Below are 13,084 nucleotides of genomic sequence, written 5' to 3'. Positions count from 1 at the left end.
TGGAATTTTGAATAGGGTTTTCAGCTGGCCGTGAAGTCCCCTTTTCTGTCTTCCTTCTATCTAGTAAGCGGACCTCAATTTTGCTAAACCTATTTTCATACTTCGTATGTCAATTTCCTCTAATATCACCGACAATATTTGTGGGGGCTACTGTCCGCCTTTTGGGGAAAATTTCTCTAGAGGTGAGCCAGGTCTGTATTTTCCTCTGCTAGGGTCAGTCAGTTCTCCGGCTGGCGCTGGGCATCTAGGGATAAAACGTAGGCACGCTACCCGGCCACTTTCAGTTGTTGTGATAGGTTTAGCTCACGGTCAGCTCGAGTTCCCATCTTCCAAGAGCTAGTCCTTTTTGTATGCTCAACTATGTTCTCTGTGTGTTGAGAACCATGACAGTTTGGCCGGCCAAGGGTTAAAATAATTGGCTGAAGAAAGGAGAGAATTAGAAGTCTGCAGAGAATTTTTTTTTTTTTTCCCTGAGTTTGCTTCTCTGCTTATACTGCAGCCTTCGTCTCTCTCTCCTTCTAATCCTTGAATGGCTCTGATCTCACCTGATTAAAATGGATCCTCAGAGTTTAGCTACTGGTTTGAGTAATCTCGCTAATAAGGTTCAAAGTTTACAGGATTTTGTTATTCATGCTCCAATATCTGAACCTAGAATCCCTTTACCTGAATTTTTCTCCGGGGATAGATCTCGCTTTCAGAATTTCAAACATAATTGTAAATTGTTTTTGTCTCTGAGATCTCGCTCCGCTGGAGATCCTGCACAGCAGGTCAGGATTGTAATTTCCTTACTCCGGGGCGACCCTCAGGATTGGGCATTTGCTTTGGCACCAGGGGATCCTGCGTTGCTCAATGTGGATGCGTTTTTTCTAGCTTTGGGGTTGCTTTATGAGGAACCCCATTTAGAGATTCAGGCTGAAAAAGCCTTGATGGCCCTGTCCCAGGGTACAGATGAGGCGGAAATATACTGCCAAAAATTTCGTAAGTGGTCTGTGCTTACTCAGTGGAATGAGTGCGCCCTGGTGGCGATTTTCAGAGAGGGTCTCTCTGATGCCATTAAGGATGTTATGGTGGGGTTCCCTGTGCCTGCAGGTCTGAATGAGTCCATGACAATGGCTATTCAGATTGATCGGCGTTTGCGGGAGCGCAAACCTGTGCACCATTTGGCGGTGTCTACTGAGAAGGCGCCAGAGAATATGCAATGTGATAGAATTCTGTCTAGAAGCGAACGGCAGAACTTTAGGCGAAAAAATGGGTTATGCTTCTATTGTGGTGATGCAACTCATGTTATATCAGCATGCTCTAAACGTACAAAGAAGGTTGATAAGTCTGTTTCAATCAGCACTTTACAGTCTAAGTTTATTCTATCTGTGACCCTGATTTGCTCTTTATCGTCAATTACCGCGGACGCTTATGTCGACTCTGGCGCCGCTTTGAGTCTTATGGATTGGTCCTTTGCCAAATGCTGTGGTTATGATTTAGAGCCTTTGGAAGTTCCTATACCTCTGAAGGGTATTGACTCCACGCCATTGGCTAGTAATAAACCACAATACTGGACACAAGTGACTATGCGTATTAATCCGGATCACCAGGAGATTATTCACTTTCTTGTATTGTATAATCTACATGATGTTTTGGTGCTTGGATTGCCATGGCTGCAATCTCATAACCCAGTCCTCGACTGGAAAGCAATGTCTGTGTTAAGCTGGGGATGTCAGGGGACTGATGGGGACGTACCTTTGGTTGCCATTTCGTCATCTGTTCCCTCTGAGATTCCGGAATTCTTATCTGATTATCGTGACGTTTTTGAGGAACCTAAACTTGGTTCACTGCCTCCGCACAGAGATTGCGATTGTACAATAGATCTGATTCCGGGCAGTAAGTTTCCAAAAGGTCGTTTATTTAATCTGTCTGTGCCTGAACATGCTGCTATGCGTGAATATATTAAGGAGTCCTTGGAAAAGGGACATATTCGTCCTTCGTCATCTCCTTTAGGAGCCGGCTTTTTCTTTGTATCTAAAAAGGATGGCTCTTTGAGGCCGTGTATTGATTATCGGCTTTTGAATAAAATCACGATTAAATATCAGTACCCTTTGCCATTGCTTACTGATTTGTTTGCTCGCATAAAGGGGGCCAAGTGGTTCTCTAAGATTGATCTTCGTGGGGCGTATAATTTAGTGCGAATTAAGCAGGGGGACGAGTGGAAAACCGCATTTAATACGCCTGAGGGTCATTTTGAGTATTTAGTAATGCCTTTTGGTCTTTCAAATGCCCCTTCAGTCTTTCAGTCCTTTATGCATGACATTTTCCGTGAATATTTGGATAAATTTATGATTGTGTATTTGGATGATATTTTGATTTTTTCGGATGACTGGGACTCTCATGTCCAGCAGGTCAGGAAGGTTTTTCAGGTTTTGCGCTCTAATTCCTTGTGTGTAAAGGGTTCTAAGTGCATTTTTGGGGTTCAAAAGATTTCTTTTTTGGGGTATATTTTTTCCCCCTCTTCCATTGAGATGGATCCTGTCAAGGTTCAGGCTATTTGTGATTGGACGCAACCCTCTTCTCTTAAGAGCCTTCAGAAATTCTTGGGCTTTGCTAATTTCTACCGTCGATTTATAACTGGGTTTTCTGATGTTGCTAAACCACTGACTGATTTGACTAAGAAGGGTGCTGATGTTGCTGATTGGTCCCCTGCTGCTGTGGAGGCCTTTCGGGAGCTTAAGCGCCGCTTTTCTTCCGCCCCTGTATTGCGTCAGCCTGATGTTACTCTTCCTTTTCAGGTTGAGGTCGACGCTTCAGAAATTGGAGCTGGGGCGGTTTTGTCGCAGAAAAGTTCCGACTGCTCCGTGATGAGACCTTGCGCGTTCTTTTCTCGTAAATTTTCGCCCGCGGAGCGAAATTATGATATTGGTAATCGTGAACTCTTAGCTATGAAGTGGGCTTTTGAGGAATGGCGTCATTGGCTTGAGGGGGCTAGACATCAGGTGGTGGTATTGACCGACCACAAGAATTTGATTTATCTTGAGTCTGCCAGGCGCCTGAATCCTAGACAGGCGCGCTGGTCGTTATTTTTCTCTCGGTTTAATTTTGTGGTTTCATACCTACCAGGTTCTAGAAATGTGAAGGCGGATGCCCTTTCTAGGAGTTTTGAGCCTGATTCTCCTGGTAATTCTGAACCTACGGGTATCCTTAAGGAGGGAGTGATTTTATCTGCTGTTTCCCCAGACCTGCGACGGGCCTTGCAGGAGTTTCAGGCGGATAGACCTGATCGTTGCCCGCCTGGTAGAATGTTTGTTCCTGATGATTGGACCAGTAGAGTCATCTCGGAGGTCCATTCTTCTGCGTTGGCAGGGCATCCTGGAATCTTTGGTACCAGGGAGTTGGTGGCTAGGTCCTTCTGGTGGCCTTCCCTGTCACGAGATGTGCGAGGTTTTGTGCAGTCTTGTGATGTTTGTGCTCGGGCCAAGCCTTGTTGTTCTCGGGCTAGTGGATTGTTGTTGCCCTTGCCTATTCCGAAGAGGCCTTGGACTCACATCTCGATGGATTTTATTTCTGATCTCCCTGTTTCTCAGAAGATGTCTGTCATCTGGGTGGTGTGTGACCGTTTCTCTAAGATGGTCCATTTGGTTCCCTTGCCTAAGTTGCCTTACTCATCCGAGTTGGTTCCTCTGTTTTTTCAAAATGTGGTTCGCTTGCATGGTATTCCGGAGAATATCGTTTCTGACAGGGGGACCCAATTCGTGTCTAGATTTTGGCGAGCGTTCTGTGCTAGGATGGGCATTGATTTGTCTTTTTCGTCTGCTTTCCATCCTCAGACTAATGGCCAGACCAAGCGAACTAATCAGACCTTGGAGACTTATTTGAGGTGTTTTGTCTCTGCGGATCAGGATGATTGGGTTGCCTTCTTGCCCTTGGCGGAGTTTGCCCTCAATAATCGGGCTAGTTCTGCCACTTTGGTTTCTCCTTTCTTCTGTAATTCGGGGTTTCATCCTCGTTTCTCTTCCGGTCAGGTGGAGCCTTCGGATTGTCCTGGAGTGGATGCTGTGGTGGAGAGGTTGCATCAGATTTGGGGGCAGGTGGTGGACAATTTGAAGTTGTCCCAGGAGAAGACTCAGCATTTTGCCATCCGCCGTCGTCGTGTTGGTCCTCGTCTTTGTGTTGGGGATTTGGTGTGGTTATCTTCTCGGTTTGTCCCTATGAAGGTTTCTTCTCCTAAGTTTAAGCCTCGGTTCATCGGCCCGTACAAGATATTGGAGATTCTTAACCCTGTGTCCTTTCGTTTGGACCTCCCTGCATCTTTTTCTATTCATAATGTCTTCCATCGGTCATTGTTGCGCAGGTATGAGGTACCTGTTGTGCCTTCCGTTGAGCCTCCTGCTCCGGTGTTGGTTGAGGGTGAGTTGGAGTACGTTGTGGAGAAGATCTTGGACTCCCGTGTTTCCAGACGGAGACTTCAGTATTTGGTGAAGTGGAAGGGCTACGGTCAGGAGGATAATTCTTGGGTGACAGCCTCTGATGTTCATGCCTCCGATTTGGTCCGTGCCTTTCATAGGGCTCATCCTGATCGCCCTGGTGGTTCTGGTGAGGGTTCGGTGCCCCCTCCTTGAGGGGGGGGTACTGTTGTGAATTTGGTTTCTGGGCTCCCCCGGTGGTCACTGGTGGTACTGAACGTGGGTTTGTCATCTCCTCTGTTCACCTGTTTCCATCAGGATGTGGGAGTTTCTATTTAGCCTTGCTCCTCAGTCATTTCTATGCCGGCCAACAATGTTACCAGAAGCATTTCTGTTGCATGTTCCTGCTCCTAGACTACTTTCAGCTAAGGCTACGTTCACATTAGCGTCATGCGACGCAGCGTCGCAGACGCAACGCACGACGCATCGAAAACGCACGCAAAAACGCACCTTTTTAAACGCACGCGTCGGATGGATGCGTCGTAAAACGCTGCGTTTTTGGTGCGTTTTTGGTGCGTTTTACCAAAAACGCAGCGTTTTACGACGCATGCGTTGTCAAACAATGATGAAACAATTTAGTGTCTAGACACTAACATCACCAATGAATAGAAGAGGGTGGGTCTAGTGTTTAGACAATAGATAATGCCACCAATGGGTAGATGAGGGTGGGTATTAATGTAATAGTGGTATATATACCCCGGCATAGATTATTTCCAACCATAGAGCATCAAGATGGATCGTCCCATGGAGATTATCTACCTAAAATTTGAGCTGGAATTAGCACTTGCTATTGCATATGCTATTGCCTGTCATGAACAGAGGAAAAGGGACAAACTACGGAGGAGTCATCGGCGTTTTTGGCTACACCCTATAGTGGAAGTCCGAGAGAGTCGTGGAGCCTATCACTGTCTGTTTGGCGAATTAAATGAGAACCAGGATAAATACTTTGAATACACAAGGATGTCACAAAACAGCTTCCGATATCTGTTGCGTCTGGTGGAAGGAACCATTTCAAGGCAGGACACGCAGCTCCGTAAATCGATTTCCCCCGAGGAACGTCTGCTGGTGACTCTACGGTACGTAATGCAATGTGAAGGATTTATATGTTCTTGCCATTTTTTAAACCCTTCACCCCGCGGCCCTTTTTCATTTTTGTGTTTTCGTTTTTCGCTCACCTCCTTCCCAGAGCCATAACTTTTTTATTTTTCCGTCAATATGGCCATGTGAGGGCTTATTTTTTGCGTGACGAGTTGTACTTTTGAATGACATCATTTTACCATGTCATGTAATAGAAAACGGGAAAAAAAATTTCAAGTGCGGCGAAATTGCAAAAAAAGTGCAATCCCACACTTTTTTTTTTTTTTTTTTTGCTAGGTTTACTAAATGCTAAAACTAACCTGCCATTATGATTCTCCAGGTCAGTACGAGTTCATAGACACCTATGACTAGGTTATTTTTTATCTAAATGGTGTAAAAAAAAATTCCATGCGGTAGTTAAATGCCGCTGTCTGCGTTTGACAGCGGCATTTAACAGGTTAATAGCCGCGGGTGAATAGCGATTTCACCCGCCGCTATTGCGCGCACGACAGCTGTCCAAAACAGCTGACATGTTGCAACTTTGATGTGGCCTCAGCGCCGGAGCCCACATCAAAGGGGGAGACACGGCATGCACAGTACATGTACGGCGCATGTCGTGAAAGGGTTAAAGTTACGTGTTTTGGATTTGTGGGGTGGGGGATTGTAATTAATAATGAAAAATTATTTTAAAACAATGTAATTAATTACATTATTTTTTATTTTTCTTCTTGTCAGTTTCCTTGCTACTGGAGAGACATTGAGATCACTGCATTTCCAGTTTCGGATTGGAGTCTCCACACTGTCTGGTATTATTGCCGACACATGCCGTGCATTGTGGGACAACCTCCGGGAGGAGTTTTTACCCATCCCTACAACAGAAATATGGCAGGCCAACGCCCAAAAATTCGAACAAGTGTGTTCCTTCCCTAATTGTATTGGAGCAGTTGACGGGAAGCACATCCGGATTTTAAAGCCTGCACGAAGTGGTTCGCTGTTTTTTAACTACAAAAAACACTTTTCCACCGTCCTCATGGCCATTGCAGGTGCTGACTGCAGGTTTCTTGCCGTGGACATTGGAGCATTTGGCCGTGCCAATGATTCACGGACATTTAAGGAGTCAGACATGGGCCAAAGATTATACGAGAACAATTTTAATTTCCCCCAGCCACGACCTCTTCCCAACACCGAAGGACCGGCCCTGCCATTTGTTGTGGTTGGGGATGAGGCTTTTCAAATGAGTGGCAACCTACTTAAACCGTACTCCAGTCGGGGGTTGGACCGCACCAAAAGTATATTTAATTATAGACTGTCCAGGGCCAGAAGAACTGTGGAGTGCGCCTTTGGCATCCTGGCCTCCAAATGGCGTATCTTAGGATCCGCTATAAATTTGAAAATTGAGACAGTGGATGAGGTGGTGAAGGCGTGTGTGGTTCTCCACAATTTCATTATTGATAAAGAGAGAGTCAACGTTGAACTCGATGAACCCATACCAAATCCATTGCCTGATTATCAAGCTAATCCTCTGCGGACAACTGTGGAGATTGCTCATATGAGGGACCAATTTGCTGCATACTTTGTTTCTGATGTTGGCCGTGTTTCATGGCAAGATCACATGGTTTAATCTTTGTGTTATGATGTCATGTAAACACTGTTGTGTCCATGTCATTTAACCATCCTATGTATGGTTATTATATGGTTATTGTTATAATGTCCCCTAATTGTATAATGCGTTGTGTTTTTAAATAAAGTTCTTGTGCCTTTCCATTTTCAAAAAACAAATCTCCCATACGTTTTTCCATAGTAATAGAATTGTGAAATCCAATTTTATTGAAAGTAATGTGTGTCCCCAAAAATTTGTCTGTTCCACAGTTTTGGCGTATAACATAATCGGCTCCCACCTTGTCAACCATTTTTAATCGTGCAGACTATGTGCATATGGAACCTGGCTTGACAAGGAGGGAGACGATAATGTTTGCAAAACTGTACAGAGTGAACACTATTGTACTCAGGATGCTAGAATACGTCCAGAGTCAAATAGTGGCGACACTGTGAACATTGCTTCCACCTCACCTGACCAATATTCTTAAGGCCGGTTTCACACGTCAGTGATTCCGGTACGTGAGGTGACAGTTTCCTCACGTACCAGAGACACTTACACACGTAGACCCATAAAAATCAATGCATCTGTTCAGATGTCATTGATTTTTTGCAGACCGTGTCTCCGTTTTCCAAACACGGAGACATGTCAGTGTTCGTGGGAGCGCACGTTTTACACGGACCCAATAGAGTCAATGGGTCCGCGTAAAACACGGACCTCACACGGACATTCTCCGTCTGGGGTCCGTGTGCGTGCAGGAGACAGCGCTACAGTAAGCGCTGTCCCCCCCACATGGTGCTGAAGCCGGTATTCATATCTTCCCTGCAGCAGCGTTAGCTGTAGAGAAAATATGAAGAATAGTGTTAAAAATAAAGATCTATGTGTCCGCCGCCCCCCCACCCCCTGTGCGCCCCCCCGCTGGTGAGAAAATACTTACCCGCTTCCCTCGCTCCTTCCTGGTCTGGCCGCGCCTCCTACTGTATGCGGTCACGTGGGGCCGATCATTTACAATCATGAATAGTCAGCTCCGCCCCTATGGGAGGTGGAGCCACATATTCATGACTGTAAATGATTCGCCCCACGTGACCGCATGCAGGAGAAGCCGCAGCCAGACCAGGAAGCAGCGAGGGAGCGGGTAAGTATTTTCTCACCAGCGGGGGGGCGCACATGGGGTGGGGGGGCGCACATGGGGTGGGGGGGCGCACAGGGGGTGGGGGGGCGGCGGACACATGGATCTTTATTTTAAACATTCAAAATCATTCGCTGACACCAAAAAAGTCACAGCAGGGGCTCAATTGTTTTTACGATTTCAGAAAAGATAACGTTGGTTACACACAAAAAACAACTTTATCGATACTGAAATCGTTGTCTGATGGTACATTGTAAACTTGACATATTGAGCAATGCTGTTTGTATTTGTAACATCAGAGTACAATGAGCGACAGCCCTATAAACAATGAAAAAAAAAATTTGATAAATATTGTCAGACATTGCACATCAGGTGTTACAAAGACAAGATTTGTGTATACGGCGCAAGGTGTGATTTGGTGCAAACTTTGAGACAATAAAAACAATTGTTTTTTTTTTTTTAAAAAGGAACATTTATTTAGGGTACAAAAAAAAAAAAGGGAAATGTTATTAGGGGGTACCAACATCCGCAACGAAAGGGGATTGATATCCCACACTTTTTGGGGGTGTTGAGGAGACCGAGGCGGAGGACGAGGGGGAGGAAGCAGCATAGTCTATGACACTAGACGGGATGCCATCAATCCAGCCAGTTGATGTTGGCGACACTAATAGAGCAGGAGATGAGGGAGGAGGAGGGACGACCAGTGTCCTTGGCTGGCTACTCCGGCTCCGGGTAGACCCAGGCTGGGTAGATGGTGTACTCCTTGTAGACCCAGGCTGGGTACTGGGTGTACTCTGTGTAGACCCAGCCTTGGTACTTGTTGTGCTCCGGGTAGACCCAGAGTGTTTTCTGGTGGTACTTTTGGGAGCAGCCATAGCCAAGGTTGTAGTGCTTGTCGTCGTCGTCATCTTCTTCTTCTTTTTCCTCCTCTCTCCCTCTGGGTGTGGGTCGGCTTCCCGTCTGTGTCCCCTTGAAGGCCTGTCATGCTCTGAACTTTCGGGGTCTGTTCTGTGGTGGCGGTGGCGGTGGCCCTCGGCACGCGGAGCTCTGTGGTGGTGCTCTGCAGCAGGAGTCGGAGTCATGGCAGCCAGCGATGGTACTGTGGGCATATTTGTCACTGACTGCATGACCCGAGCCTGCTGCAGAGCACTGACATATACATTGTTGCAGCCCTGCATGACCGAAATCTGGAGTTCCGGCGTAAGATGTTCAACCATGCCCTTGTAAATGGCATTAAAAAAATGTTTGGCCGGCCTCTTGAGCTCCGTTTCGATGATTTCAAGACGACGTTCGAGATTGGACATTTTATCGCACATCGCCTTGAAACCATTCTGAAAAACGGTGCTCAGATGTAAAAATTCGGGCATGACCTCCCTGTCCGAGGCCCGCTGACGCTGTCGGGAAGACCTAAAGGAAGGAGCGACAGAGGCCTCGGCCAGGGGAACATCTGATGGACCGGCTGCCGGTTCGCCAGATTGGGGTGGTGCAGACCTGCTCTCGCTGTGGGATGGCTGCGACTGTTCAGATGGCGCTTCACAAAGTACCGCTCCAGAGGGTCGGACAGTCTCGCGGGTGCTGCTGTGTGTTCTGTGAAAACATAAGGAAACCTTTAGTATACTAAATATCACATTTAACATGCGTCATTAATTAACTTTACCGCCAGATATCCATTGCCGCCATTAATATTAACCTATTTTTAATATTGACACTGCATATGCACCATCAATATTAAAAAAAAAAAAGGTATTTATTTAATTCACAATAGTCACCCATGATTGTGGTTTGCAACGCCACACAATTATGCTTCAGTTGGAACTGCCATGACGTCACGGTCCTGTGACCGAGACGTCATCACAGGTCCTGCGAGCTGAGTAACCATGGGAACATAACCTGCTTTGCAGTGGAATGTATGCCGTATCGATTATATTTTACTTTTTTGTGTCTAAAAAAATCGCGGATACACCTGGATAGCCACTATACTACTCCACTATTAAATATTGGCTGGGCATGTCCAATCTACTGTGTTCTGTATACTTCTGATTTCAGTGAAATTGCTAGTAAGTCAAGGTCAACATTGTAGTAATCCCAGAAGGGAGGCGCTGCTGTGTCAAGTGTGAGAAGACCATAAATGAATAAAAAATTCAAGGTCAACGAGGCGTGAAAAGTAAAAACAAAATACTTTATTCACTTCAATCAGTAGCCGAGGATGAAACATCAGCACAATACAATAAAAACACTATGTACGCGTTTCAGGTCTGATGTTCCCTGTCACCTAAAACGCGTAGATAGTGTCTATTGTATTGTGCTGATGTTTCATGCTCTGCTTATGATTGAAGAGGATAAAATTATGTATTTTTTACTTTTCACGCCTCGGTGAGCTTGTCTTTTTTTCTTCCCTTCTATACTTGGTACTTGCCAAAATAAATGGCTGGGCAATAAGCTACGTGGCTGGAATGTAGTATGTGAATAGGAATGTTCTAAAAACTAGGTGTGTGCATAGGTACTATACTTACTCTCTGCTTCCAAGGACCGGTCGCAAGAACTGCAGTATACGGTTGTACTTGTACACCGAGGTCCTTGAAGCGGCAGCACCACTACGACTCTGTCCCTCCTTTTTCAGGCCCCTCTTGAAACGGTCCTTCATGGAGCGCCATCTGGTCTTCAATTGTTTAACTGTGTATAAATTTAAAAAAAAAAAAAAGTTTTAGATAATATTTTGAAAACGATTACGCAACCGTGTGCAATCCCAATAGAAGACATCACAGACGGTTGTGTAATCCTGGCATGATGGGTCACAGCAGCATTTTGTAAATACTTACGGAAACTAGCTTTGGCCTTGGGTGAAGCGCTGTCGAAGCCATCCCACAGCGATAGTGCCACCTCTATCCACAGACGGCGCAATATGCCCTGGTCCGCGTGCCGGGGGTCACGGCTGTCCCACAACGGGCCCCGTGCTTCAATGGATGCCACCATCAGGTCAATATCGAGTGGTTCATCCAGGGACCGTTGTGAAACCTAGAAAAAATGGTAAATATTAATGTTTGAAAGATAAAAAAATTGTCCCTACCTCCTCCACCGCCACCTACTACACACAACACCACAACCTCCCACCACCCCCCATACCTGCCAAAAAAAAAAAAAATTAAACAAAAAAAATGAATAGGTTTGAAAAAAATTCTTACTCTCCGTGATGCAACCACAGCTTGGCCCCGTGGTCCCTGCTCCTGCTCCCTCTCTTCCTCCTGGTTCTCCTCCTCACTTGAAGAAGCCTGCAAAATAGTTTACCAAAAAGTTGAGTGACCCATCTACAAATGACAGCGAATAGTAAGCAATAGTAGATCATGTACTCACCGCACTCCTCTGCGGTGGGGTGTTGCTCGACTCGCTGCCGCTGGCCATGACTAATGCAATTCTGAAATAAAGAACAAAATAACATTGATACTATGCTCCTATGCACAATCCAGCAATAAATAATAAAAAAAAAAAAGTCATTTAAACCACAAAGAACATTGCACTCCAACTGAACTAACGCTGAGCAAACAACACTGCCACATTGATTAAATTAAAGAAACAATGGCAGAGACAACCCAATGCCAGAGTACAAAAGCCTAAAGATAAGAAGACTAATCTACAACAGACCCAATGTAGTAATCCCAAAATTTTTTTTTTTTTTTTTAAAGTACAGTATGCACGGAGCAACACAAAAAACACAATATTTTTCTGAAAGTTAAAATTTAACAACCCCGAAAAATTAAGGGCAGAAACATTAATAACAAAACAAACTTTACAATAAAACCGACAGGGCCGGAGACAATAAAAGGGCCAATACACGCCATACCTCACAACCATAAACATACAACGATGTCTTTACACAACCACAGTGCTGAACATAATACACAACTTGCAATAAAAAATTAATAAATGTAATAAAAGGGCTCAGAATCATTCTATACTACCATACTTTACAATAAAACCGACAGGGCCGGAGACTATTAAACGCCATCATATAACGCAAGAATAAAACATCACAACTGAATACAAAAAACACCACCAAACCAATAAATGGAAACGAAAAATCTATCCTGGAAAGAACAATAATCAAGGCCGCAGACCATGAAACGCCATCGTATACAACGCCATACATCAGAACCAGACCAAAAATACCACAATATCCTAACCACAGTGCAGAATATAAAACACAACTTGCAAAAATAATTTTAAAAAACATGGAGAAAATGCACAGAATCATTCTATACTTACATCTCTGGACAGCGGATGAATAGAAGTCGTCTGGTGTTCTGGAGATGTGCCTCTGGTGTCTTGCCTCAAGATGCTGCAGCAGAAGTGACAAACAATCCAACATTTTCTTTATATATGGGGGATGTTTTTCTCACTGTTTGCACTGTCTAGACATTGTCTAGACACTTTTTTGTTTCATTTTAGCTAACGACGCATGCGTCGCACAACGCACGCACGACGCACACCCGCGACGCAAGTGCGTCGTCAATAGGTTTCAATGGGAAATTGTAACGCATTGACGACGCACGAGCGACGCAAGTGCGACGCGCGCGTTTTTTGAACGCAACAAAAATGCTACATGTAGCGTCTTCGACGCCGGCCAGGTGCGGTGAAACGACGCATGCGTCGTGCGTTTTACCGAAAACGCACAACAACGCAACGCATGCGTCCCCAATGATAAAGATAGGGGCGCATGACGCATGCGTTGTCGTGCGTCGACGACGCTGCGTCGCATGACGCTAATGTGAACGTAGCCTAAGTTGGATTTTTGTCCTAAGTTTGTTTGCATTTTTGTTCCAGTTCTCTGTGTTTGAA

General features: G+C 45.2%; 1 protein-coding gene across 1 annotated transcript; it reads right to left on the bottom strand.

Annotated features, from left to right (window-relative positions):
* Window positions 1-8,968: 8,968 nt before the first annotated feature.
* Window positions 8,969-11,864, bottom strand: LOC143817708 (uncharacterized). Its single transcript, XM_077299195.1, has 6 exons — window positions 11,603-11,864; window positions 11,434-11,520; window positions 11,071-11,266; window positions 10,765-10,924; window positions 9,374-9,838; window positions 8,969-9,188 (listed from the first exon to the last, which is right to left on the bottom strand). Exons 1-6 carry the CDS (start codon window positions 11,648-11,650, stop codon window positions 8,969-8,971), a joined length of 1,176 nt encoding a protein of 391 aa, XP_077155310.1. The 5' UTR covers window positions 11,651-11,864.
* Window positions 11,865-13,084: the final 1,220 nt, after the last annotated feature.

This window comes from Ranitomeya variabilis, chromosome 3 (assembly GCF_051348905.1).
Source record: "Ranitomeya variabilis isolate aRanVar5 chromosome 3, aRanVar5.hap1, whole genome shotgun sequence".
NCBI classification, from domain to species: Eukaryota; Metazoa; Chordata; class Amphibia; order Anura; family Dendrobatidae; genus Ranitomeya; species Ranitomeya variabilis.
This window is presented reverse-complemented; position numbering and strand designations above follow the sequence as displayed.